The 26,002-nt window shown below is 39.1% G+C and overlaps 1 protein-coding gene across 4 annotated transcripts in view; it reads right to left on the bottom strand.

Annotated features, from left to right (window-relative positions):
- Positions 1-26,002, bottom strand: part of LOC103389576 (receptor tyrosine-protein kinase erbB-4) — a 226,784-nt gene that overhangs the window by 71,385 nt on the left and 129,397 nt on the right. For all 4 annotated transcript variants that reach the window (XM_017038635.2, XM_017038634.2, XM_017038636.2 and 1 more), the window contains exons 3-5: positions 19,476-19,662; positions 2,636-2,770; positions 813-878 (exon numbers count right to left, since the gene is read on the bottom strand). In XM_017038635.2, coding sequence (XP_016894124.1) covers positions 813-878; positions 2,636-2,770; positions 19,476-19,662 — 388 coding nt within the window. The remainder of the gene's footprint in view (positions 1-812; positions 879-2,635; positions 2,771-19,475; positions 19,663-26,002) is intronic.

Genomic DNA, 26,002 nt, shown 5'->3' with positions numbered 1-26,002 from the left:
TAAATCAGTCTACCATTAACACTAAGAAAAGAAATCCAAGTCTGTAACTATTCATTACTGTTCCATCTGGCATAAAAATTACTTTATTACATTATTAAATTAATTAGCTACCAACTTATTACTTCTCATTTAGATCACAAGGCACTGGAACTGTTCCAAACATCCTCGCCTTTTATTTCTAACCAAAGTTATTCGCATTTATTTCAGCTTTGAATAAACCTTTTTACTTGCTATTATTCGCTGACTAAATATAATTTTTTCTCATCATTTCAGTTCAGGCCACTCAAACTTATTGAGGAGAACAAAGTGTGAAACTAGCAGTGGTTATTTTAGTCGGCCAAATCAAAGTATTACACATTTATATTACACAATAGATGTTTTATGGTATGCCTGTAATTTAAATGGGGTCACTGAAATGTCTAGAAATGAATACAAAATTACTGATAACATTTTTTCAACTAACTATTATTCTTTTCAAAATTGTGATAAAAACTCCACACAAATCAAAACAACTGCATTCTTTCATTTTCATGAATATAAATTGAGTTCAAATAAAATGGAGCGTATAAAAACATCTGAGCTGTTGCATCTTGATTGATGGCTGAAGAAAAGTCCAAGATATCTGTGATGACAGAAAGGGGTCAAAAGCCAAGAATTGTTGTGAACCAGTGACTTGGACCTTTACCCTTGAGCTACAGAAAATAATGATGAGTGAATTGTTACAGTTTCATCATTAGCGTAGTTTAATAGCTACTTCAATCTGTAATTGAAGCAGCCGTAGAGACTAAGAGTGAGTCTCTGTGTCTACTTACAGGTTTGGCACTGGTCTTCTTGATGGCCCCAGCAGCGTCCGTTACATGTTCGATGACAGCGTCTGCCTGCAGAACACACACGCACAAAGTCTAACGCAATCGCAGCAACTCCTCTGCAAACTTTTGATGCAGTTCTGACACAAATCACCCCCACACACAAAAAAACCAAGTGCCTCACAGATGTCCTCCGATTTTCCAGAGTGGTGACAGTGACAGTGACAGATCTGTCGAATCTCCTCTGCTTGTCTGACAATAGACCCTGTTACACTGGCAGTGTGTAAATAAACGACAGGCCCCCGCTTCCCTCCATCAGGCGCTTCCTCGCACAACGTCCGACCTGACAGCGAGCCCACAGCCTTCATCTGCCAGTCGCCCATCATCCAGACTTAATTGACTATGGGTTAATTACAGAGTAAGTGGAACAGAGCAACAGATTGTCACCCTGCCCCTTTCAACCACTCCCACAGTGGGGCTGTTAATGTTAAATACTAACTGCAGCTTGGCAAAAGGCCCCCCAATTTGGCAACCTCAACTCCCACATGCTCTTTTGTCATTTTTTGACACACCTCCTCTGTTCTTTTTTGTTTTCCATCCTCCCCATAGACAGACAAGGGTCTTCTACTCATTCCAAGGGTGGACTTTTTGTATGTTACTTGAATGTGTTTATCTAGGAGTAGCCAGCTTTTAATAGGGTGTAGCACATCAATGAACAAAGTAGAAAAGTCTTTCCTTGTTGTTATTGTCCTTTAAGAAGTCTTTAGTACCTGTGTCTGCTGATGTCTGCTCCCTAATATGAGCAAGAGAAATGTTAAGAAAAGGGCAGAAAAGTTCACGAGAGTCTTTCTTTAACAACCTGCTTCTCTGACATGAAATATCTGCTGGATACCACTGTCTGTTAAGTCACAAAACGAGGGAGGTAAGGGACTGCAAAGACCGTGAAAAGGGCAGGGAGTCGATGGTGCGGGGTCATGAAACTGTCAGACTCCAGGAGATATAAGGAGAGCACAACAGACAGCAGCTCTATGGGCCTGGCCGCAGAGCCACCATCACACTTTTCTACAGCTGAGAGCCTCTCACAGTGATGTAATACTATGTGACTTTGTAGCCAAATGACCATCAGGGATATGTCATAAATAAAACAAAGGTCTGAGGCTTCGTAATGCGCAGAGCCTCAGAGGTGGACCAGAAGTGAAGAGCTGAAGAAGTCGAGAGGCAACTTCTTAGTAAGTTATGAACTCAATCAGACTTTTTTAAAAACTGTTTATGATTCTGAAGGAATCTGTTGGGAAAATAGAAGTTAAAGAACAATGCAAAACAATGCCTGAATGAAGAGCGTGATTGACAACTGGACTGTCCAATGGGAATCTGGATGCAGTGATACTTATATGTGGTACTATATGGATGAATGACATTTTTTAACAATATTCTCTTTTTTGTCTATTTTGCATTAAAAATTAAAATATCATCATCACTTCCTATTTTAAACTAGTAAGATGTTGTTCCAAAATCACAGGTGATCATTTTGTGGATCATAATTATTCTTTTTATAATTCTCTTTTTATTGAGATGAAGATTTTTACATCGTTCATATATTCATGACGCTAAGATTTTGAGACAGTAACAGGAGCACATGATACAGTGCATTATATATCTCAGTACTCATGTCACCAAACAATATGCAAACTACATGTAGGATCTAAATTTTCCATCCACCTTTGGAACCAGATGGCTAAGATATACACATACAGTACTTATCTTATTATATATCTAAAAACAGGTATTAAGGTCATATAAAAACCTATTATTTCAAATGCAATACTCACATCCTAAATTGCTGTTGTTGGATGGCACCACCAGCAGCTCAGCCTGGGAGTTCCTGATGATGTCACGCCAATGGATCGTATCAGCGTGGCAAAGAAATTTATTCTGGTCAACATAAACGCCCCCATTGAGTATCTCTGCAAAGGAAGATAGAAAGGAAGGAGAAAAAAAAGAGCAATAAGGACAGACTGTAGAGATGGATATAAAGTACATATACACAATGGCAGGAAATCAATGCTTCAAGGATAACTCCCAGCGTGGCTAGGTTTCAACGCACTACGCTCACTGTGCTCCCTGAAGTGCATCTGGGCGTGAAGATGAAGGCTCCTGACAAATGCCTGCCTTTATTCAACAACATCATGTTTGATGCACTCTAGAAAGAAGCGGCATACATTATTTTATACAGCAAGGATTTTGAAATTAAAGGAAGATTAAGGAGTAAAAATATAAAGAAAAGACCATTGTTAAAGATATGTTCCAACATCATCATTATTATTACTTTAAATCCTTATGTAAGGATTGTGTTGATAAATGTGGTTTTGTAAATGGTTGCTTGTGTCAAGTTGCTGTGTTTATAGAAAAAACTGTAATGGCGGCTCTCGTGACCTGCTTCATATTGCCCTTGCTATAGGTCAAAGCATTGTTTATTGCAATTTTAAAAATACAGACTAGTGCCTGAAGCTTGATAACAAAGAGTAATCTCTTCCACAATTTTCTAATCCATGTTTGGGATATGGACACAAAATGAAACAGGGCCATGTTAATCCTCTCTCCAACTCCCAGGCTGTGACCCAAGGCAGGAAAGACACAACACCCTCTCGCACCGGTGTCTCATTTTCTTTAACACGAAGGCTGACTGCGTTGTTTAACCCAGATGAGGGATTTAGATACAATTCACCTTGTATCCCCTTCTCTTGAAAATGAAGTACTGGCTGATTCCATGAAAGCTCTTGTCAGAATAAAAGAAATGTGATATTAAAAAATAAAAAAGGTGGTTTAGATTAAAGCTGGGATTATCTAAAGGTAAAGACATGTATTATCTCCATGGGTAGATTATTAATGCTGAATGGGATATGTGGACAGTTCACCCATCAAGAAGCACACACAGGAAGCTAATCATTACCATCTGACACCCTGATTAAGGAAGTGGGCCTTGGTGCAGACGGGAACATTCATTCAAAGCACTCTTAGGGTGACATAGTATTATGTCGGCTGAATGGCCCCCAGTCGTGGCTTCATGTAATCATGTTCCAGTCACAAAGGACAATTTATAAAGGGAGTGTTTTCAAATTGCTTAGTGTCCTACAATTGGACATTATATAAAAAACACAATTTAATCATATATTTATCTTTTAGGGATATATACCGTATATATGTACAGTATATGCATATATATATATATACATACACATATATATTAATAGTCCAACAATACATGTATCTGTACTGAACCGTTCAATACACTGGTCTCAGATTGCTACGCAATATGAATCGCACAATAAGCAATTTGGTATTTATTTTATCAACTTCTGACGATTGATATATAGATCATAATAACTCAATGAAAGGAACACAACCACACTGGGAAACAGGAAAATGAAAGTCCTGCATGCTTCCCAGAAAGATTCTTTAAGGAGTCCAGGTGGCATTCCACCGTCGAGATTTTTTTTAAGGTGGCATGCCCACTAGTCCAACCTTAAAACAAAATAACACACAACAACCACTGTCTGTACCAGTGCAGTGCGGACTGCCTTGACCTCTACAGCCTCTTCAGGCCAGGACTCATTTCATCTGCGTGAAGGAAGCCATTTATGTCACTTTCCTACAATTGAGGAAAGGTGTGGCCAAAGGTGTGGCCAGTTAAAGACCTGCATAGAGTTAAAACCAAGAGGGTCTTATTCCATATCATTTCTTTAAAAATGGAGCTGAAGTATGTGCTAAAGGTAAATAACAAAGTCAGGGACATGGTGAATCTTGAGACTGCACCATTTCCATAAAGCAGAGGTCGTTAATCCATGCAAGAACTGTTTGATGACAGAGCTGTGTCAGACATTCTCGGCCCACAGACCTGTGTTTCCACCACCCTGTCATTTCTTTCTGCTCTCCTTGAGTATAGCCCTTCCTCTCCATGCTTCGATCTTTCCATCAGGATGGAAGATATACAACCAACCATCCTGGCAACCTCACCACCATCAAATACCTTCACCCTTCACATGCATTTGATAGATGAGCTGGCCATAAAAACTATTGTCCTGCAACAGAATAAAGGAAGGCGAGAGGAACAAAGAAGACAGTGACCCAGAGACAGAGGATGTCATTCTTTTCAAACTTTCATATATACAGTAAAGACCCTGTGCTTTTGTTTCTGTCCACTGCTTCTCTCCATTGCATCACTGCATATGCATGACTATGGAGTAAAGGCGAAAGTCAACACATAAATGAGGAATTTAATTTTATACTGGATAAAACTTGGTAAGCTAGACGTACAACACATTACATTGTTGGAAATAATTAGCCAAGGCTAAAAAGCTAACAATATGCAGTTGAAGCTATAAGGTTATAAGCTAACTTATGTGCTAATATCTTGGTATATGCTATGCTATACTTTATACGTTGTACTATTTACTTAATAATAATAAAATGTCCCCACTGTGGAGCGAATAAAGGTGTTCTTAATCCTAATCCTTATTATTACACTGTTAGTTCACTGTAATGAATGTGTAAAGGTGGTTCTTAATCAGAGGACATCAAAACCTAAATGTATTCTTTAAGTTTTGTTGAGAACATTTTGACCAAATTATAGAATTATATTTACGTACATAAATCAACAGTTGTAGCAGCACACTTGAATTTGAAGTTGGCTATTTTAATAAGAAATCCATCTGCGAGGCTCATCGAGAACTATATATTTGTATTGTTGGCACTGGCTCATTCCCACTTCCATTTCAGCTTCTAATTATATTTACTACATGACATGAAGATTTATCACTCACTCTATCCTTTTTTTTCAAAGTCTCTTGTCTCTTTAGTTAGTACAGTCAGTACTCCTGGCTTTAATTATTATTATTATTAATGTGAATTTCTGACCAATCAGGACACAAAAACAAACGCACTAAATAGATACACAAGACACACAAAATGTTCCATATGGAATTGCATTTATAAAGTTGACCAACTAAGGGACACAAAAGGATGCCATAAAATCAATGATAGAGAAAAATCAACCTGATTAAAGTCCTAATGATGTTGGGAATAAACTTGTCACACCGCTGATTTTTGCATTTATAATAACCATTTCATAGCACTTACTGTTGTGTACACAGAGCAAAGCCATTAAATAGTTCAAAAGGGCCTTTTCTTTATCCTTGTAAATGTTGGACTTTAGAGAGCAATAAAAACAATGAGAACAACACAAGGGCAGTAGCATTTAAAAACAAGGTGGAGGACCGCTGTTTGGACGCCACACACTAAATGGAAAAAACAGGCCAGTCAGGGTGAGGGTACTTAGGGAGCTAAAAATGATCCCCGTGCTAAGCCGCTGTTGCAAAGCGAGTGGGTCATTTTGATGTTGTTCAGCCACGCGGAGAGCCCATATCTTGAAATAGTTCCTGAGCAATGATAGTTCCAGTACCAATCAGTTGCCCTGGCTCCGTAGGGAGCTGCTGTTCATCAGTGCTGTTAGCCACTGGTCCCACAACACTCACCCCTCCCCCATCTCTCTTCCCCTCTCTCTCTCTCTATTTCATTGACTAATTATGCCGATGAAGAAAGCCGTGGTCACAATCCGTCCTCCAGTGATGAGTCCATAAAACTGCACTTATTGTTTTGTTTCGAGACATGGAATTTCACTCAGCCAGAGCTGAGTCCATTAAGAATATCACCAGGTCCTGTTTAGTGGCATTTCATTTGTCTATACTTCTCATTGGAAAGGATTTTAAACACCTAAAAGTTATTTTTTTCACACATAAAATAAAAGCTAAATATTTCATATAGAGTAAACTCAGTCGTAAAACATATCCAGACGTACAAAATTATTCCTTTTTATTATTACAATGTGTGTGTGTATTTCTTGGTCTGCAGGAGGTTTTAACACACTATGTTTTTAAATTTTGACTTTACTATGCTAAATGATTCTTTTAATTTAATTTGTTTTTTAATGATTAATTAATTTAAGAAAACCTTTGTTAAAAAGAATGCTACTTCTCTATATTATTATTATTATTATTATTGTTATTTTTAATAATAATAATAATACTTGTATTTAATTTAATTGTATTTGTTTTCATTAATAAGTGAGAAAGACACTTCTGGATGACAATGTAAACCAGTAAGAAATTGTTGAAGTATGGGGCAGTAATCTTACTTGAAGAATGCTGAGTTACCATCCAATCCATGATAATATCGACATCGTCCAATTTAGTTCAAGGTTAATAGCTTTGAAGAGCGGTGTTTCAGCATTATTGCCACAGTAGATAAACTGGATTACCACAAGCCGAGGATTTTTGTATTTACATGATAAGATAATTACTAAAAAATAGTAACTAAGCAACCATTATCACCATTATAACTGATAGAACCACACACACACAGACAGTAACAAAAGTGTGTTTTCTGCAGTGATACAGAAGAACTTGTATTTCAAGAGTTTAAATTAATGGTGCAGAAAAAGAATTCATTGTAAACATTTTATTTTCTCTTGAATTTCTTTTACTAGTTGGAAACCCAGCAGGCAGGCTAAAACATTATTTGAAATCTTTTATACAATCTAATGGTAAGAAATGTAAATTCACGGCAGTCATTTGAACGCATCAGTTCCCAGTGCTCCGTGTGGCCTGTGACACAGTGCCGACAGCTGGCGTGACAGAAGGTGCTGAACAGGGGAAGGAAACAAATTGCCTTCATTTTCTTAGAGTGCAGCCTCTTCAGGGAACACTGATGAGCATTACCAAAATGGCAACAAATCTGCAACTCAGGAAAATAACTATTGGCTCAGACGAGAGCCAGTGAATTTGTAGACAGAGCAACACAAAACGATTGTGTACAAGCCTCTTGTTGATCTCAGAATCTACTCAGCTCTGCACAAATACAGCTACAGATGTGGCATCAAGCAAGCAGCCAGGGGAAAAAATACGATCGTTGTATTTCCAGTGACCACCAGGGGGCTCTTCACCCGTGGAGTAAGTTTACAGTACTGCTATTCCTATTAGGAATCCCCTTCTATGTCAGTGTCCGAAATCCAAAGCTAAGAATTTAAATATCAAACATCACAGAAGACATGTTTTTTCAACTCAAAAGAAAGTGAATGTAGCACAATCCGACGTATGGGGTACAACTGACAGATGTATATCAATGTGTGACAACATATTTATCTGCACCACTCGCCAACTAGTTCCCGTAGGAAATTGGTTTTAATGCCGTACCAAAAACAATTATGGCAGGTGGTGACATAACCGTGAAAGGCCGTCAGTCAGGACTATAAGAAATGCTTGATTCTTGAGTTCATGACTTAAATACAACATGTCGTACCAGCACACTCTTCTAATACATATACTTGGCGTATAGCACCCGCAAAACAGGAAAGAGTAGCTACAGTATGTGCTCAATGTTGGGCAAAAAAAACCCCTTTGAAATAAACAAAAAGGAATCAGAATTAAATGAGCATGTATGAGGGAAGTTGTATTTGAGTTGTGTAAGAAGGTAACAATATCAACAATTTATGCTGATATAACAAATCTGTGCATTTCTGACTCCAGCAAATTTAAGTAAATTTAAGAAGAATATCCGAGTTCAACAAAAACACTGGACTGTAAAACAAGGATTTGTTCTCACAGGGAACGTTCTGTAGGTTTTTGTAAGAACTCCTCTGCACAATGTCTGGCAAGTCTTGGAGTGTTTATTAAAAAGGAATGAAAAAAAAACACATAACAGAGGCTGGGAAAGTAACTGTAGGTAAAAACAAGTTCTTGAATCTCATGAATACGTGTGAATAAGTCACTAGACTGCAGTTATGTCACACACAGATAAATCGCTGTAGATTTCCAAGATAATAGAGGAGGGAAACAAACACACGTTTTCCAGGAAGTGACATGAAACAAAGCATCAGCAAAAGGTAGACAAAGTGACCAAAATGAAGTGAACTTTTTGAAAGAGCGAATGCAGGGAAAGTTTTTCATTTGTGGTGTGGCAAAAACAGTTTACTCCTGCAGTTGCACATTTTATAACGGAGCTGCATTATTCACACACCTAAAAAGCTGTCAGGGGTGGGAGGGCACGCTGTGTTTTATAAATGATACAATTCTTACAAGCTAATCCACAGTGGCTTCCAGGGCCTCTGACTTAGAGGAGAACTTATCTGATCTCAACGCAAAAGGCGTAGGTGGGTCTCCAGAGCCCTGTTTCCCCTCCACTTCTCCATTATTAGCTCTGCCAGCCAAACAGATATTGTGGTTGGTGACAAATGGGTGAGGAGTGCGAGGGCGCAGACGGTGGAGGGGTAGGTCCCCCTCCGTCTCTTCCTCCTTCCTTCTCTCCCACAATCCTGCGTGCCGCTTCTGTGTCCACGCCGATAACCATAATTGTGTTTTAAGCCCCTGATTAAATTTGGCAGTCTCGAATGATATTGTTCTGCGATGAATCCTTATGAAAAATGCCTTATGTTAGGGGTTTTATGGAAGCTGTGTAGGCAGCCAATGGGCGGAGGCAGGGACGATCCCTTTTTTTTTTTTCTCACCATATTGCCAAAATGACAATAAATAAATCCCTGACACCTCTCTTGCTCGCTGTCGTCTCTGGGCTCTCTACACAAACACACATACCTTTCTGCTTTATAGCTTCTTCCTCTGCCTCACAAAAAGGACCCGCAGGCTCCAGGTTGCACACAAATCCTGATTAAAGGAACCTCCAGATGTTTCTCTCCGATAAGACAAAGAGAAACTTCTAAAAAACAAAGGGAAAGTCATATCTCTCCTAAAACTTTCCTATTGTTCCTAACTTCACAATTATATTAAAGGTCTCCCATTGGAGCGTCACAGTACTTTTGGGGGATGTTTTTTTTTTTCCTTTTCTTTTTAGAGGTGACACAAAATGCAATCAGAACAAATACGAAGCCAGCAAATTCAATAATGGAGGTAAATGAAAATGGAACTGGAGACTCTGCACTTAAGGCGGGATGGGCTTGCTCCTAATAAGGCCTCTTCTGTCACCGCTTTCCCTGAATCTAAATTATCCAGAGGCCCTCAAATCAGGACGGACAAACAAGAGAGCCGAGCCAAAGATGAGCCAGAAGCTGCATACTAATCAAAGTAATCAGCTGCAGCGGCGCTCTGTGATCAACGCTGATTTTTCTTTGCATGAGTGTAAAAAGTGGGAGGAGATTATTTCCTGTCAACAACTACTTTGACCAGATATTTCATATATGAAAACTGTGGTTAGTCTGTAAGTTTTATCTCTACAAGTATTTCCATGTTTTATACTAATTGTACTGGTGTCTCCATTGTGACAGTTGGGCAGAGTGACTGTGATAATACAACTTTTTCCTTTTATTGTGTAATCGTTTATTTACACATGATAATGAGAAATACAAATATTTTATTTAATATATACCGTTTTTTTTCTCTTAAAACATTTTGACTTCACTAACATGTCTATGCAATGCACTCAAAACAAGAACAACCCAGTCCTGAACTCTGCTCTCATGTCCGTGCCAGGTTGTTTTTGTTTATTATTATGGGATGAAGTATACTGCCCCAACTAAGAACATCAAACAGATATTTGGAGGACGCTACCCGTGGACGAGGGCGAGCTATGAAGAGAGTAAAGCTACTGGTCAGATGTGGTGATAACTCAAACTCTGTCTGCCATTATTAAATGTTCACCCTGTGTCAGGGTAGCAAAAAAAGAACCAGTTCCCGCTGAGCTCTAATGTGCCTACATGATCACCTGCTGCAGCCAGACACGAACAATCACTGCTCATCTGTCAGACATTTTGTAATTCAAATTGGAGCCATATTTTTTCCAAGAAGCCAAATGCTTAAGAGGTGTTGAAAACAGAGCTAACCCCTCTGCATTAAAAATTGACACTTACAATGGGCTAAATGGGCAATTTGTCATTTTCCTGCACAGGGCTGCAGCACTCATCTTTAGACTTGGGTAATTTAGAACACACTGAAATAGACACGCACAGGGAAACACACACAGACACGTTAATGTTGAGAATCACTCCTGTCTAACTCGGAGTGTCATCACAGGCTGGATTTTAGTTCATGTTACACACGGTTTTTGGTAAGTTGGGTTGAATTCAGTGAAGAGGAAGAACTAGAAGAAGAAGAAGGTGACGAGTCAGCTTTATTGGTCATTGTACATACTGACAGATAAGCTGGTCCTCTGCATTTAACCCCAATCTGTGGCCCAATTTGTGGCAGCTCAACACCCCAATCCAGCTGTGGGTGGGGGGGCACAGACCTCTAATATGGGTTACATTTGTTCAGTTTGTAGGATGAATTAACCTTGATCAGTTAGATAAGAAATTGAGGATTTTTGGTGGTGTTTGTTTCTTTTTCACTTCCCCTGTTCCTTTTTTTATTTCCCTCCATTCTTTTTATTTCACTATTCCTCTCCTTGCATTTTCGCTTTTTGCCACTTCTCCCCTCCCTCCCCTGCCCTGACCTTATCCTCCCTCTCTTCTTACCTTACTCCCACATGTCTTTAAAGCCTTTCAATCTTTCTTTCTTCTTCCCCCGTTACCATCTTTATTCTCCTCCTTTCTTTTTTTAGACGTCCAGCTGCTCATGTTGACACATTTAGAGCAATTGTTTAACACACTGAAGTTCCTACAAAATTGCTATTCTCATTGAAAAAAAGATGATAATTTAGGAATAGATTATCTCCTCGTTACCTCCTTCTTTCCTTTTCTTCTTCTTTACAAGCCTCCTACAAAAGGTTTTAAGACTGGCGTTCTCAGGTTGGTTCAGTCCCAAGTCAGGGACAAGAGGTACAGTTAACAGTCATGCCAACAGACTTTTCATATCCTTAGAAAAAACATGTCTAGTAAACAAGTTTGACGTTTGCATTGGTGGGGGATCTCACTCTGAATTGCTGACTCATTCAACTTTCCTACTCACTTATTTTACTATGAAGAAACGATGGAAGGTCGTTTGTTCAGCAAAGAAATGTTAAAAACTGTGTCTGACATTAAATTGTTAGAATCAAGTTAATCTATCTATCATTCATAGCAATATTACGCAGTACACTTTTAAGTGTAAGAGTTTGTTATAACAAAGCCTGGTCACACGCACTATGCCAGTGGTTCCCAACCACTGTGCCGTGGCACACTAGTGCGCCATGGAAAATTATCCAATTTCACTAATCAACTTTTCTTTTCTCGTCAAAGCATGAAATCTAGAGCAAGTCAATCCTCTTCTGCTAGGTGGCAACAGATGGCTATGAAAACAGTCATCAGAGCTGTTGAAGAAGATCTTTGTTTATGTCTTTCTTCAATTCCTGCCAGTATAGCAGTGTTGTCTTCAACTAAACAGGTCGAGATTTTAGTCAATGATGAGGTCATTTAAATCCCTCCATCCATTTTCATTCACTTTTCCGTTACCAGGACGTGGGGGCAGCAGTCTCCACCCAGATCACACTGCACCGTACCAACCCCTCTGAACCTTCCTGCAGGTGGTGAGTCCACTGGAAGGTACCAACCGCCCTAACTGGGATTCAATCCAGGAGGTGAACCCTGGGGTTCCACTCCAATGACAGAGACATTGGCTCTGGGCCACAGCTCCACAGTCATTTAAAACTAAAAGATTATTATATTTCATTACACGTTGTGTGCCGTGGAGTTTTTCCTAATAATATATACGTATATACCCAGAGAAAACACACACATGGAGAAGATGTAAACTCCATATAGAAAGATCAACTGGGGATCGAACGCAAACCAGTGATCTTCATGCTGTAAAACCATTCTACCAACTGCCACCGTGTGTCACCATACCAACTAATGAAGCATGAAGTTGTGTTTAACATGTAAGGTGACATTATGAGATGATGATGTTTGTCAAACATATGGTTCATTTGCTCACTCTCAAGGGTAAAAACCGGTACCACAGGTAAAGCAAGGGGAAGTTTCTCATCAGGGCTGCTGTCATCGAGCATTAGGAGTAACTTTCCCTCACTCAGAGTCATCTGGTGTTTGGAGGTTGCTCAGTTCAGTGATGTTAACTTTTTGCCCTCCCCTCCATTGTGCCGTAGCAGCTAATGGATAAAACCCCGAGGCCCTGACAGTCTTCTTGTCAAAGCATTTAAACACAACACACTAACAGCAGCAAAGCACTGTCAGCTTAACACTGATAAGACAGAGCACTGGATTAGCATTACAATGACTCCTGGTTTCTGGCAGGAGTGTAGAGCGATGAGAAAATAAACACCAAGTAAAAACCTGGCATTTGCGTATTTACGTTGTGTGTCTCTGCACGTCACTGAATGCAACATTTATGTGTTCATTTCAAAGCAGAGATGGGTTATTTTCGCAGTCGTAAACTTTGAGCACCAAGATGCCTGTTGCGTAACACCACTATTTTTAATATTTTATAATAATTTATTTTATTTTCCCAATAGCAAAAAATGATGCTTTGGTCTTTTAACACATTTTTATGTTGGGGAGTAAAGATGAAAGAGGTGCAAAATGAGCAAAATATTATTTCACAAAGGAGAAAAAAGGAAGATCTAGCTAAGCAGATCTAAAACTGTAGCATTTTCTGGTAAGGCAAAGCAACGTTTGAAGCTAGGAGATATGTTTTAATCATCGAGCGCCTTAATGATGACACTTAATTCATTAATAATGAGCTGCATTCCATTTGCTTTCCTTATAACACCACAGAATACATGTGGTATTTGCTCTTGTTGATATTTTGGTGACAAATACTGCATCCCTTTGTAGATAATACCATAACTTTACGTTTAGGAAAATTGACCAGGAAAGGGTTCCAGCTTCTGTTTTTTTTTTTTGTTTTTTTTTTCTGTAAATGACTAAATTCCTTTAATTCACATATACAGTAGGTGCATTTTTTGAAATCTATTTTGGAAACATTTTTTCAGATGAAAATTAGTTGGTGGTATGTGTGATAGCACTCTGCTTAAAGAGCATTATACAAGCTTCAGAATTATTTATGACTAAGTGTGTATGTTTCATCTCTGAAGTTTACAATCCTCACACATCTGCCTTTAAAAAACCCCGATCAGGGGCGTGAGAAATCTATATTATTGATGCATTTTTGCATATGAAAAAATAAAATATTTTGCTACAAGCTATGTTTCCATGGTAAGGCCCAAAAGGGCCAAAAAGCCTCTTTACTTAAATTCAGAGTTTTCTTTCTTTGTGTCAGAAGTGTAATGATTGATTTTCTACAATAACTTGTACAAACTCTTGACGTCTGAATGATTGAATAAGACTTTCCAAGTAAATTTATGGGAGATGGTGATGTAACCATGAAACACTGCAGGTTGAGGACATCAGAAATCAAGGACACCGGTACACTGATTGTTGGACTGGTTAACTCCCCAGGGTGAAGCCTGCCTCTCTTGTTGGCAGCTGTGATTGGCTACAGCTGCAGTGCCACCCAAAAGAGGAAGAAAAAAGAGCAGAACAAGATAAATGGTGTTGTCCGGTCCTCATGGTTTCCTATTAATCAATATATGATATTGTGTTCTTTTGAAAATACCTAAAATACCAGTAAATGTTATCCAACGTTGTAAACCGAGTAATAAGTTGAGTTATTAGTTGAGTTAGTCCTGAAACCAGCACAGCACTGATCCCCAGGCCCCATTTATGAAATACATACTGTACATCAATGTCTGATAATAATTTATGTTCTTCTCATTCTCGCTCATCATTGCATAAAATCAAATCCCATTTTGCTGATCTGGCCGTGCTGCTATGAAAGTGATAAAATGCCTGAGAATGCCGGTAAATCTGTAAATCAATAGCCATGCTCTAATAATGAAGATGCACGTAGGGTTAATTATAATGAAGTCGGCAAATCAATTCATCTCAACCAAGACTGCTGTTGGTAATTTGACCTAAATGCATTCAAAGTGCTTACAGGGTGGGGAGAAAAGCAGCAATTAGCCAGACAGCGCAGTGAATTATTGTCATTAAATCAGAGGGGGTTCAGAGTTGTTGCCTGGCTGTCAGACTGTGTCTGTGTCGCCGCAGACGACCTTTTAAAAATGGCAGAACAGGTGAAAAGACAGAAAGGTGAACTGAGAGGAAAAAAAATGGAAGAGTTTTACTTTCTTTACACAGAGCACTGATGAATTTGGCATCTATTTATATGAGCTAAGTGGAGTAGTTATGGACCAGGTGGAGGAGGGGTCAGGCTGGAAGTCACTCATATGAGTTCAAAGACTTCATCGATGGATCATATGAATTTTATTATATATAAAAAAATTAAATTAAATAAAAACAATATTTATTATTTCAAGTGAGATCAGGTTAAAAATTCAAGTTTAGATCAGTGGCTCCCGACCTTTTTGGGCTTGTGACCCCATTTTGACATCATAAATATCTGGCAACCCCAGAGACATTATAGTACCTGTCACGTGATCACAGCCGTCAATCAAAATGTAAGAGCTCAGGTGTTTTTTTTTCTGCATTTTTTTAAACTCAATTTATAGATGTGAAAAATACAACTGTTTAAAATGTATGGTGTTTTGAATCATAATGTTAAAAATGAATAATTAGTTGAAAATATGTATCAGTATTTATTTAAACTAATTACTTGACATTACAGGTCACCCCATTTGAATCCCAGGCGACAGTATGTGAGTGAGTCCAAGGTTAAAAAAACACTGGTTTAGTGTTAAAATTAAATGGTTAAATTTTTTTTATAACATTACTTGAGATAAAATGAGATAAAAAATTACCAAAATGAAAACAAAAAGTCAGAAGTATATTTGACCTGTAGTCATCGTGACTGAAGATATAATAATGAAAACAAACTCATAATCCTCAGCAAACACTCAGATCCTATCAATATTAATTACACATCATGAGAAACCTAAATAATTAAACACTGACATTCTGAGCAGGAAGCATCTCTGGGCTAGATGGAACATTAACCACATTTAAAACAACTTATAATCGACTTTTCATCTTATGATTATGATTTTTTAGCAAAGTTTTCTAGCTTTTAAGGAAAGGAAGTGAAAGTGAACTCCTTGTCATTGTGACACAGCTCACCACTGCACACAACCAAATGTGACCTCTGCTTTTAACCCATCACCAAAGTGAACAGTGGGCAGTTTCAAGGACCAGGGAGCAGTGTGTGGGGACGGTGCCATGATCAGAGCACCTCAGTGGTAAGTTGGCAGCTGGTGGACTCAAACCTGAAACCTTCCAGACCCTAGTCCGCTTCCTGAACCACTAAGCCACCACTGCCTCTAGAGAAAAATATATATTTTCCCTATCACTATCCTTTTCTAAATCATTTTCCCTATAATTTTTAATGTGAGAAGAAAATTGAATTTAACCTGAATTTAATGATAACTATTTTTACAGTGTTACTCCAGCAGCTCTGAGTGTATACAGTGTCTATTACCACCATTGCTGCACCACATGGGGTAATTAGAAGAAATCCTGCTACTGTATTAGCCTGGCTGTCAATGCATGGTTTTTGGAAGCTTTGGTGCATTTCATGTTCTCCAGTCTGGCATGGTGTGTATTCTTCTCACTTTAACATCACACCACTGTACTGTATACCACGGACTCCACAGCCACACTGAATGGAGAGCTCGGCCTGGAGCCCCTGCTGAGCACTAAACCAACAGAGGGATAAAACAGCGGTCTATTGTTGGACACACCGTGTGCTGGAAACCATTCACTACACATGGCTAAGTTACAGTACTATGGAGTTTCCATGCCAGTGATTAAAAGAGAGGAAAATATTAAGCTAATTAATTTTGAGCTTTAAAGCAAGATTAATGTATTTCTTTTATTTTTCATCCCAGGCACAGTGGTGCAGGGCATCTGTAGAAGCAGAACTGATCCACATGCATAGCTGGATTCAGCTTTAATTGCGGTGTGAGGGTGCACTGGGATGGCATGTGCTGAACTGAAGGCCAAAGCTCCATCCTGAGTGCGCACTGGAAACACAAAAATGTGCAGCCTGCCAGCCTGACAGGAAGCAAGGAGCCTGAAACACACAGCCGTGGAGCCGAGCTGAGGTCTGCCGCTTGGGATCCATAAAAGACTTAAAAAGAAGATTCAAGAAAATAGGGGGAATGTGAAGGAGGAGATTATGCAATAACATAAATAATGCAAGATGTATGTGGTTGAATACAGTCAGGTTTTTCTATTTCTATTGTCAAAAAAATCTTAAAGGTAAAAAAAAAAAGCAAAGATAATAAAGTTTGATATTCCAGGTGAACTTTGTAACGTGAACAATCTTGTAAATCCATATTATAAGCACAGGAACGGCGCAGTTGGAGGAGAGAAGGAGACAGACTGTAGAATGTCAACTACAAAAAACAATAAAAATGAGCAGCATAAATCATTTGGGAATAAAGGTCCACTTAACTCTCTTTCTCCCTCCTTCACCCCTTTTCTTTATAGTGGTGGTCAAAATAGAAAATGTCCCTCTACTTTAACCAGCTCAGGGTGTCAGCATGCCCTTAAAAACTCCCAGGGGTCCTTTATCACCCTGTTCAGACTCCATAAAATGCAGCTTATTACACTAAATCTGTCATGTGCTTTAATATGGATTGCAGTTTGATTCCACCGCCATCAATCCAAAAGGAGCGAGACTGCAAAGGCAACTGCACGAAGATGGATTCTCACATGTCCAACTTTCTCTGCGGTGACGCTTTTTCTCATTGATTATGTGACGTCAGAGAAATGTACTTCGTTTCGTTTGAAAGAAAAAAAACTTGTTTGTTTTAGTCTCTAATTAATTCAGTTCCAACAAGAGCAAAGTCCAGGGTCTCTGGGTCGTGTTTAAGTCTGATTAACCCTACAAAGCAGTGGTTCTCCAACTGTTTCTACTCTGTACCACCTGAGAAAACACTGATCTCTCTGAGTACCACCATGATGACCAACATTAGAATACAGCAGCAGAGGCCTTCACTGTTAGCTTCCACCACACAGGAGAGATGTTTAGAAATGTTTAGACAGATGTTTATGTTTAAATGTTATATTAATTGTCCATGGTATGTTTCAGATTGATTCAATTGAAAATGTAAATGTGAAAATATGAATTTTACCACTAGAGAACCCTTGCTTACCACAGTTTGAGGATTACTGCTATAACGTAATCTGAAATATGGATGGAGTAACATATGATGGTTAACAAAGAATGATGCATCACCTCGCAGAGACATGCAATTCTTCTCAGATGTAGGACATACAGTATAAACCTTTAGACCATGAGGAAATAACAGCAAGAGGAAAATGCAGGATAAGTCTCAGGGCCCAAAGGTGAGCAGTGTAAAGCAGGCTGATCGATGCCAAAGAAGACGCCTCGGGCAAAACACAACAAAGGCTTTAACAGCACGGACGCCTTGGCGGTTTAGGACACATTCAAATGTACTGTGGTGGCACTGAAGCCAGTTTCCTTATTCATGATGTGTCATTCTATTCCATATTTCAACTAGAATGGTGCGACATGTAGCTACTTTAACACAATTAAATCATTAGATCTAAGATTATTAAAAAAAACCAACACACACACACACACAGGAACTGGCAGCTTCTGCAATCATTTGCTTTTGTTCTTTGGCTGTGCTATGAAGGACATACGTGCTGGACAAGATTTACAGTTTTTTTGTCCTCTTCTAATGCTGGAAGAATTTGACATGTTTCCTGTTTTCCTGCCACCACAAAAATCCAGCAGGTTTCATTCAAACTTTGGCTAAAGAAATCAAAATGCCACCGACGCAGCCTGTTATTTACTTCATGTTTTTACTAAAATACATATATGAATAAATAATGATGAAGTTTAAGACGTTTTGTCGATCTGGTGAAATATTATGAGAATAAAGTTGAAACATGTTGAGATAAAAATTAAAGTTATGAGAAAAAGTCGTAACTTTACATGAAAAAAATAGAGAATAAAGGCGTAACATTATGATTAATGAAGTCATACCTACATACATTTATGACTTTATTCTTATGAATTCACGAAGAGACTTGAGACCTTTTTTCCCAACATTACTACTTTTTTCTCTAAATGCTACAACATTTTTTCTCCAGCGATTGACTTTATTCTTATGAATGTAGGACTTTATTCGTGTATTTATATATATATATGGTGGAATCTTGTTATTGTAGTTTAATTGCATCACATGGTTAAAAGGGTGCATTCAATTTAATGTATGGGCTGTAAAAACAAGTAAGGACATATGCCTGATGTTCTATCACTGCGTTTGACCTTGTTGACTGAAAGCAGCCTCTTTTCACACTCTATTAAAATACAATGTAAAAATAAAAGCTTTAACACTGCCTCTTTATTCAAATTAGGAACCATAAAGGTTTTCAACTCACAGACTTGGAAATAGCAAAGACACAATTCCCAGCACTGATTCAGATTTTAATTTGTGTCTTGCCTACTTGCACTTTGAGATTTGTAGTTACAATGTTTTTTTTAAAGCACTGTAATTTTATGATTTTTGGCAGATGTCAAGCTCTTGTGCCTGTGCCATAACTTCAATTGGTGCAAGTCAAATTTCCAGCAGGGGGCAGTATAGTTGGAGAACAGAAGCTCAGCAGGATTTATGTTGTGGCAATGCTTCCCAAAGTGGGGGCGGAGCCCACCTGGGCCAGTACAGAGTACAAACATGCAGTAGTACCTGTGAGGTTGTGTAGACCCAGCTGCCTCAGACCGTAGTAGCCATCTCGCCTGTAGTTGAGGAAAATGGCGAGGGAGTAGCGACCCTCGTACAGTTTGGTGCCCCGAACGATCCTGAGGTTTTCCAGTGGCAGGTAGTCAAACTGGTTCAGAGCCACCAACACGTAACCTGTCACTTCTCTGATGGACTGTGTAGAAAAATACAAAGAAAGACAATCAGTTTATGCAGACCTAGAAGCTCAAATTTAAAAATACAATAATAATAATTTCTTTAATAATGCAAGCCCTCATCTAGACCATTGTTTCCCAAAGACTGGATCGCGACCCTCAGGTGGGTCGCAAGAGATTTCTTTTTGGGTCAACTTGCATCCTGTTTCCCAGGAGCTTACAAATAATGTAATAGTGTAATAGTGTATTGGTGTAGTTTGTGTTTAATATAATGATATATTTAACATAATAATAAAGATTAAAGTTACCGCAAGTGCAAAATTAATTTGTAATTGACATCTTGCCATGGGCCAGATGTGGGATGCTTCTGAGCTAAAGAATGGACCCTGGGCTGGGACTTTGACATCCATGCTTGACGGTGTTAAAGTAGCACAGGCTTGAAAGGTTTGCACAGATATTTATACAGTTAGACAGCCAGTGAGTGAGTTAGAACTTAGAGCGGAAATCAAGTTATGTAGCGCCATAGGAACAAATCTATGTTCCTATGGCGCCCCCTCCCCCGCACCCCGTCCAAATGATTTTCAGTCATCCAGGATATTTTATCCTAATGACTTCAAGGGACGGCATCCAAGCCAGTTGTTTAGTTCTACTTCTTCCTAAGATGTATAAAAAATGTATTCTGGTGCTCTGATCATGGCTCCGTCCCCACTCACTGCTCCCTGGTCCTTAAAGCTGCCCACTGTTTACTTTGGTGAAGGGTTAAAAACAGAGGTCACATTTGGTTGTGTGCAGTGGTGAGCTGTGTCACAATGACAAGGAGTTCAATGTTTAATGTGTACATAATAAACCTGATAAAGACATATTTTAAAATGGGAGATTCAGACAACCCAAATAAAATGTACAAATATGTTAAAATCTGCAGCAGGATACAGACACCAACCACTCTGATGTGGAAAAAAAAGCTGGATCTACATTTTTGTGAGTGTCAGCTATCCACCCAGCCCTGGCATGAAGCATGTTATTTGCATTTTGAAATGTCAGCCCCATGAACAATGTGCCATGTAGAGACCAATAATGATTCAAATGTCAGCTGAGTTGGAGAGTAGTTACACATCCTCCCTGGTTAGACTGCCAGCTGCTCTTTAGTGCTTCAGATGCCATTATAGAAGAAGGCCTGACATTATTTCAAACCAATAAGTGCATTGAAGTGTTGGTATTGGACAAGAGCTTGGCAGATTTTGAGCTGGAACTATAGGTGTTTTACAATTGTAATCATTGCAGATGTCACAGGGCTAAACACATGTCTCTAATGGGTGTTTCTTTTTAAACAGAATGTTTGTTAGATATTTATTTTATACCCAATCCTTCATACCAAGACTAAAACTCTTTTGTTAACAATTAACAGCGGCACAGAAATACTACATCACTACAACTGTCTATGTGGAACCAAGCGCAGACACAGCAGGATATTACTTGACCACTTGAGCACAAACACATTTTCTTTTTTTTTTCATCACCAATTCAAATGGTGTGGCGAAGACAAGGGCCACTCACAGGTTTCAACATGTACAATGAAGGCTTGATTGGCAGAGTGAGTAACATCCTTATGTTTTTCTTTCATTTTATTCGTTTTTCTTGAGACGTCCTGCAATGTGAGTGACATGCTAGCCTGTACAAAATGAGTCAAATAATAAATGAGTAATAAGTAAAAAAATGGTGTGAGATCACACATACTGCAAATCACATTACTGTGCGATGTGCCTTCTGGTCTATCTATTGAAATGCAAACTAAAAAAGTATTCGTGACAGTACTTTGCATCGGTGAGTACATAAAAGAAAATATTTGCACTTATATTAGTTTGTAAAAATAGTATTGGGACAACATTAATAGCATGCATACAGAGGAACCGTGGTACTGTACAGTATAAAACAGTCAGGAGCGGCTGAAAAGTATGTGTGAGAAATGAATGGCGTGACCAGGGTTTTGAAGTTTCAAAATCAAGTCAATACTAGGTACTTTCCTTGGCAATCTTTTTAAAATATTTTTTTTATTCTAGAACAATTCTAGATATTTGTTAGTATAAACATTTTATGTACTTCAACAGTTCACTGTATATTAATTTTAACCAAGTTCTGTCTTTGGTATATTAAAAAAAAGTTACATATTTATCACAGTTTTTAAAATGTAGTAAAACATACAACCCACTTATACAACCAATCATAGGCTGTAGTTTGACTTTCTTTTCTTTGTTTCCTAAAAACGTGTGTTTTTTTTAAATTAATATAACTTCAGTGCAATGGGGGAACAAGCAGCAGGCTGCTACAGACACATCCTAATGACCAGAGACAGGGTCCCAATAATGATGTGGATGATTGGCTGGGAGGAAGGACATTGAGTTATGTGAGGTTCGACTTGCTGCTGACCCCTGAGGGACGCTGGTGGAGGATGACAGTTGTGGGACACACCATACAGTGTCGCCTGCATTTCAGGATAATAGCAGGTAACTGGGATTAGCTCCTATACTGAAAGCCCTGCAAACACTGCACACCTGCCAAGTTTTCCTATTGTAGCACTTGCACAATAGGAACGAAACAGACAGTGGAGGTGCTTATTAGCAAGATTACAATGTGTCAATCACCTACGGAGAGAATGAACAACGTAATAAAAGAGCAGTGGAATCCGTTTCAGCAGAGGCTTTGATTAGCATACTTATTGCACAAAGGATTTCTATTGTGAGATGCTCAACTGCCTATCAAAACTCACCAGTGAACTAACTTTTTGTCCAACGTATTTACAGCGTGTTTTCCAGAACATATAGTGAGCTGTGCAACTTTAAGCAACTTGTGACTCAACCTCTAAAAACAACAAAGTGCAGAGAAGAGGCTTCCTTCTCCAGGGGACGTGTTGATCGGGTCCTGTGGTTGGAAGTCGTGCCGTTTCATCACTCATTCTGACCTTACGTTGACTCTTTGTTCACTGCTTGGAGGCCAGAGTGGCTTGTGAGCTCGCCCTGCTATCTTCTGCTCTTTCCATAACCCCCAGGTGCCTGCCAGCGGCACTATGACTCTTAACGGAGGGATCGTCCTCATAGCTCCGACTCAGCTGTGGGCACGCACTCAGCGGCTGGCAGGCGCCACAGTACATCCACTGTGCCCTCATCTCCCTGCCAGCCTCCGGGACTCGCCGGTAGAACCAAAGAAAAACTGTTTCCCTGTTGCTTAGCAACTGCAGTAAAGTATTTCAGCGGGAATGGGAGAGATAAAAGAAGGAGCGAAAAGGAAAAAGAAAAACACAGGTTGTTTTTGTATCTAAATTAAACAAAAACTGTGGTTGTTTTTGTTTTGTTTTTTTCTAAAAATCTACTTCCATTCAATGCTTGTTAATTTCCTTTCATTGATACTGTATATGTTTTTCTCTCGAATGCTTCCTGGATCAATATTTATCTGCATTCCACTGTGCTAGAAGAAGGCAGAAGCAGTAAGTAGGAGGGAGGTCCGGAGGGAAGTAAACACAAGCACCTGCATTTCCCCTCCTGCCGCATCAACTGCGCTCTGTTTTAGAAACACACAAGCTGAAGGATACATCTCGATGATGCTGCTCACAACAGCCTTGTTGGGGACGTATTCATGTTTAATGAGGTGAAAAGCACACTAAAGAACATGTGTTTACTTTGTATTTCCTTACACTTTTAAGTAGTGCAGGCTACACAAAATGACATCGGCCTTATATGTTCTTTTCATTGTGGTCTAAAGTCTACACTGTGATTTAAATGGCTTAAAATTAAAGTTTGAAAGTAGAAAGCCATACCAGTTCAAGTGACTCAGTAAAAGGAAGACGTAAAAAGGTTGGTTTGAGAGTTGGTTAAGTTTGAGGCAGGTGATCTGTTGTGGTGAGAGCCTCTGTGTCCATGTCTCTGATGAATCACAGTTTCTGTTTTGTTGTGAGAGCCACAAAGGCTTTGTGGAGCACATTATATAAGCTTTGTATATTCTGATAAAAAAAAACACCTGCAAGTAGGCACAGGCAAGAAGAGTCCACATGGGTCAACTACCCATAGTGCAGTGCAAGTTTAACGTTTCCTCTAGCATTTTTCACTCCATCAATTGCATGCAATTAGTGGCCTTGTGTGAGGCGCTCAGTCAAACAGAAACCTCTGCACTCCCGACAGACTTGTTTCCTTTCTTCATTCAGTTTACCTCTGGGCAAAATGTGAATTTCACATGTGGGTAAATTGCGCTCCGTGTCTCCAGGATACACATCGCAGAGGCCGAGGCAGAAGGAGCCAAAAGTGCTTTATCTACTACACAACGTAATCATGACAGAAGGCACTTGAGTTTTGTCAAAAATAAATACTAACTGGAAAGAAGCAGAAATATAATGCAGATTACTGGAGGATGCAAATCCATCAAATATAATAATATATAATGTTTTCCACTGAAATACATCATTCCTCAGGAGTCATGCTCCCTGTGACCTATTTACAAGTCTTTAATGCACATTGAATTAAACGCCTACAATTAAAGAACCTGCAAATACTGTTGCTGTACACTGTCCACGTGGTCCATGTGTATTACAAACACACTGCAAAAGCTCATGTTCTCTTTTCATCATCACACGTGTGTTTTGCTGGTCAGCATTTGTGTTTAGTGCAATAAATAAAAGAGAATTTGAAAGGAAACAACATATTCTGAATCCGCTGCTTTTCTTTTTCAAGATGTATCATTTATTGATCAACAGCATGCAAATGTGTTCCTGCTAACATGGCCAAGGAGATTTCCCTTTATCAGAAGAATCCCTTGATCATTCTGAGGGCTAGTTGTAGAAGCGGTTACTGCGTACTGGGGTTAGGGTTAGGGTTAGTATTAATCCCACAGTGTATCTTCAATGTTGAGTCCGAGTCAGAATCACTTTCTTCCAAAGTGCTGTGCCCTGCACACCCTCCGAGTGTTCAGGAGATAAACCTGCAATGACTAATGGTTTTGAACAGAGAACAGCATAACATTTTTACTGGTTGATTTAGAATTGAGATTAAATCTTTGGCGCATTAATTGCATGGAAAACCAGTGCTAAAAAGTTCTAGGGTGAGCCATGAGCACAGTTTTACACTCAGTGTGTTCATCCAAACCAGGGATCGCAAACCCAAATCACTTGGGCCACAAATGCCCTAAAGATACTGTATGACAAACTGTCCAAATGATTAGTGCACTTCACGCTTTAGTAAGCCATTGCTCTGTTCCTTGATGTTAGCAGTGGGGTTGTTTTTATCTGACGGGTCAGTTACAGTGAGGTCAACAGACAAACCAACCAACAAACTAACCAACCAGCTAACCAACAAACTGACCATCCAATCAAAGTCATATAAAATCATTGTTATTGTTCTAAAATGTGCAAAATACACTGGAACCTCAAGATACGAACATCTCAAGATACGAGCAAGCCTTCAAGCAAATTTTTGCCCACACCACCTCACTTGTTCACGTCACATGTTCGTCGACTTCCGTACGCATCTCCTTTTTACTACTTGCTACAATTTTCAGTTGTTGTTTATACTATACACAAGTATAGACTCAACAACTTTAGTGGACTAAAACCACAGCTTGGTGTCTTAAAATAAAAAAAATGTAATTCTATGAAATACAATATAATATAATCAATGTAATAATATGTTTTTATAGAATACAGTTACACAGAAGACCTTAATGTAGAACTGCTCTTATAATACTTGCAAAAGGAAACAAAAGTTTAAGACAGGAGAGTATGTTAAGGTTAGGAGGAGCGGTGCAGCACAGCGTCTGCAGAAGTAGAGTCTGATAAAGGAGAAAGTGAAACGATGCACGAGGGGGGAAGAGATTTTAAAGCATAATTAATAGTGCACCTGTTCCTGTCACCTGCCTGAGTGAAAGTGCAAATGAGGTAGATGCCTTGAAGAGTTGTGATAGGGGTAGAAAAAGGAAAATAGAAAGGAAAAGGGAAATGAATAATGGAGGAAGAGGAAGGAGAAGTGGAGAGACCTAGGTAGGATTCTTGGAAGGAAGAGAAATATGGGGTAAAAAACGAATTTGTGCATGAGGAAAGGCAAAAAAAAAAAAACCTTGACATTTTATTCGCAAGAACTGGGGCATCTAACAAAGCATTCCGCCTGTGATTCAAAGACAGCATATTGTGCGTGTCGGTGACAAGACTCCACAGTGTCTGTGCAAGACTTCTGTGCTTCCTGCCACTGCAGTCTGACTCATTCGTGTGGCAGCAAAGTCAATGGGCGGACAGGGATCTGTTTACCAATTCCCTTAAATGAGCTCTGTGAGAGACAGATGCACTTTCTTCACCTCCTGCAACTCTTTGGCTGCTAAGTATGCCGT

Source organism: Cynoglossus semilaevis, chromosome 14 (assembly GCF_000523025.1).
Source record: "Cynoglossus semilaevis isolate Cse_v1.0 chromosome 14, Cse_v1.0, whole genome shotgun sequence".
Lineage (NCBI taxonomy): Eukaryota > Metazoa > Chordata > Actinopteri > Pleuronectiformes > Cynoglossidae > Cynoglossus > Cynoglossus semilaevis.
Note: the sequence above shows the minus strand (reverse complement) of the source record. Positions and strands in the feature narration are given on the sequence as shown.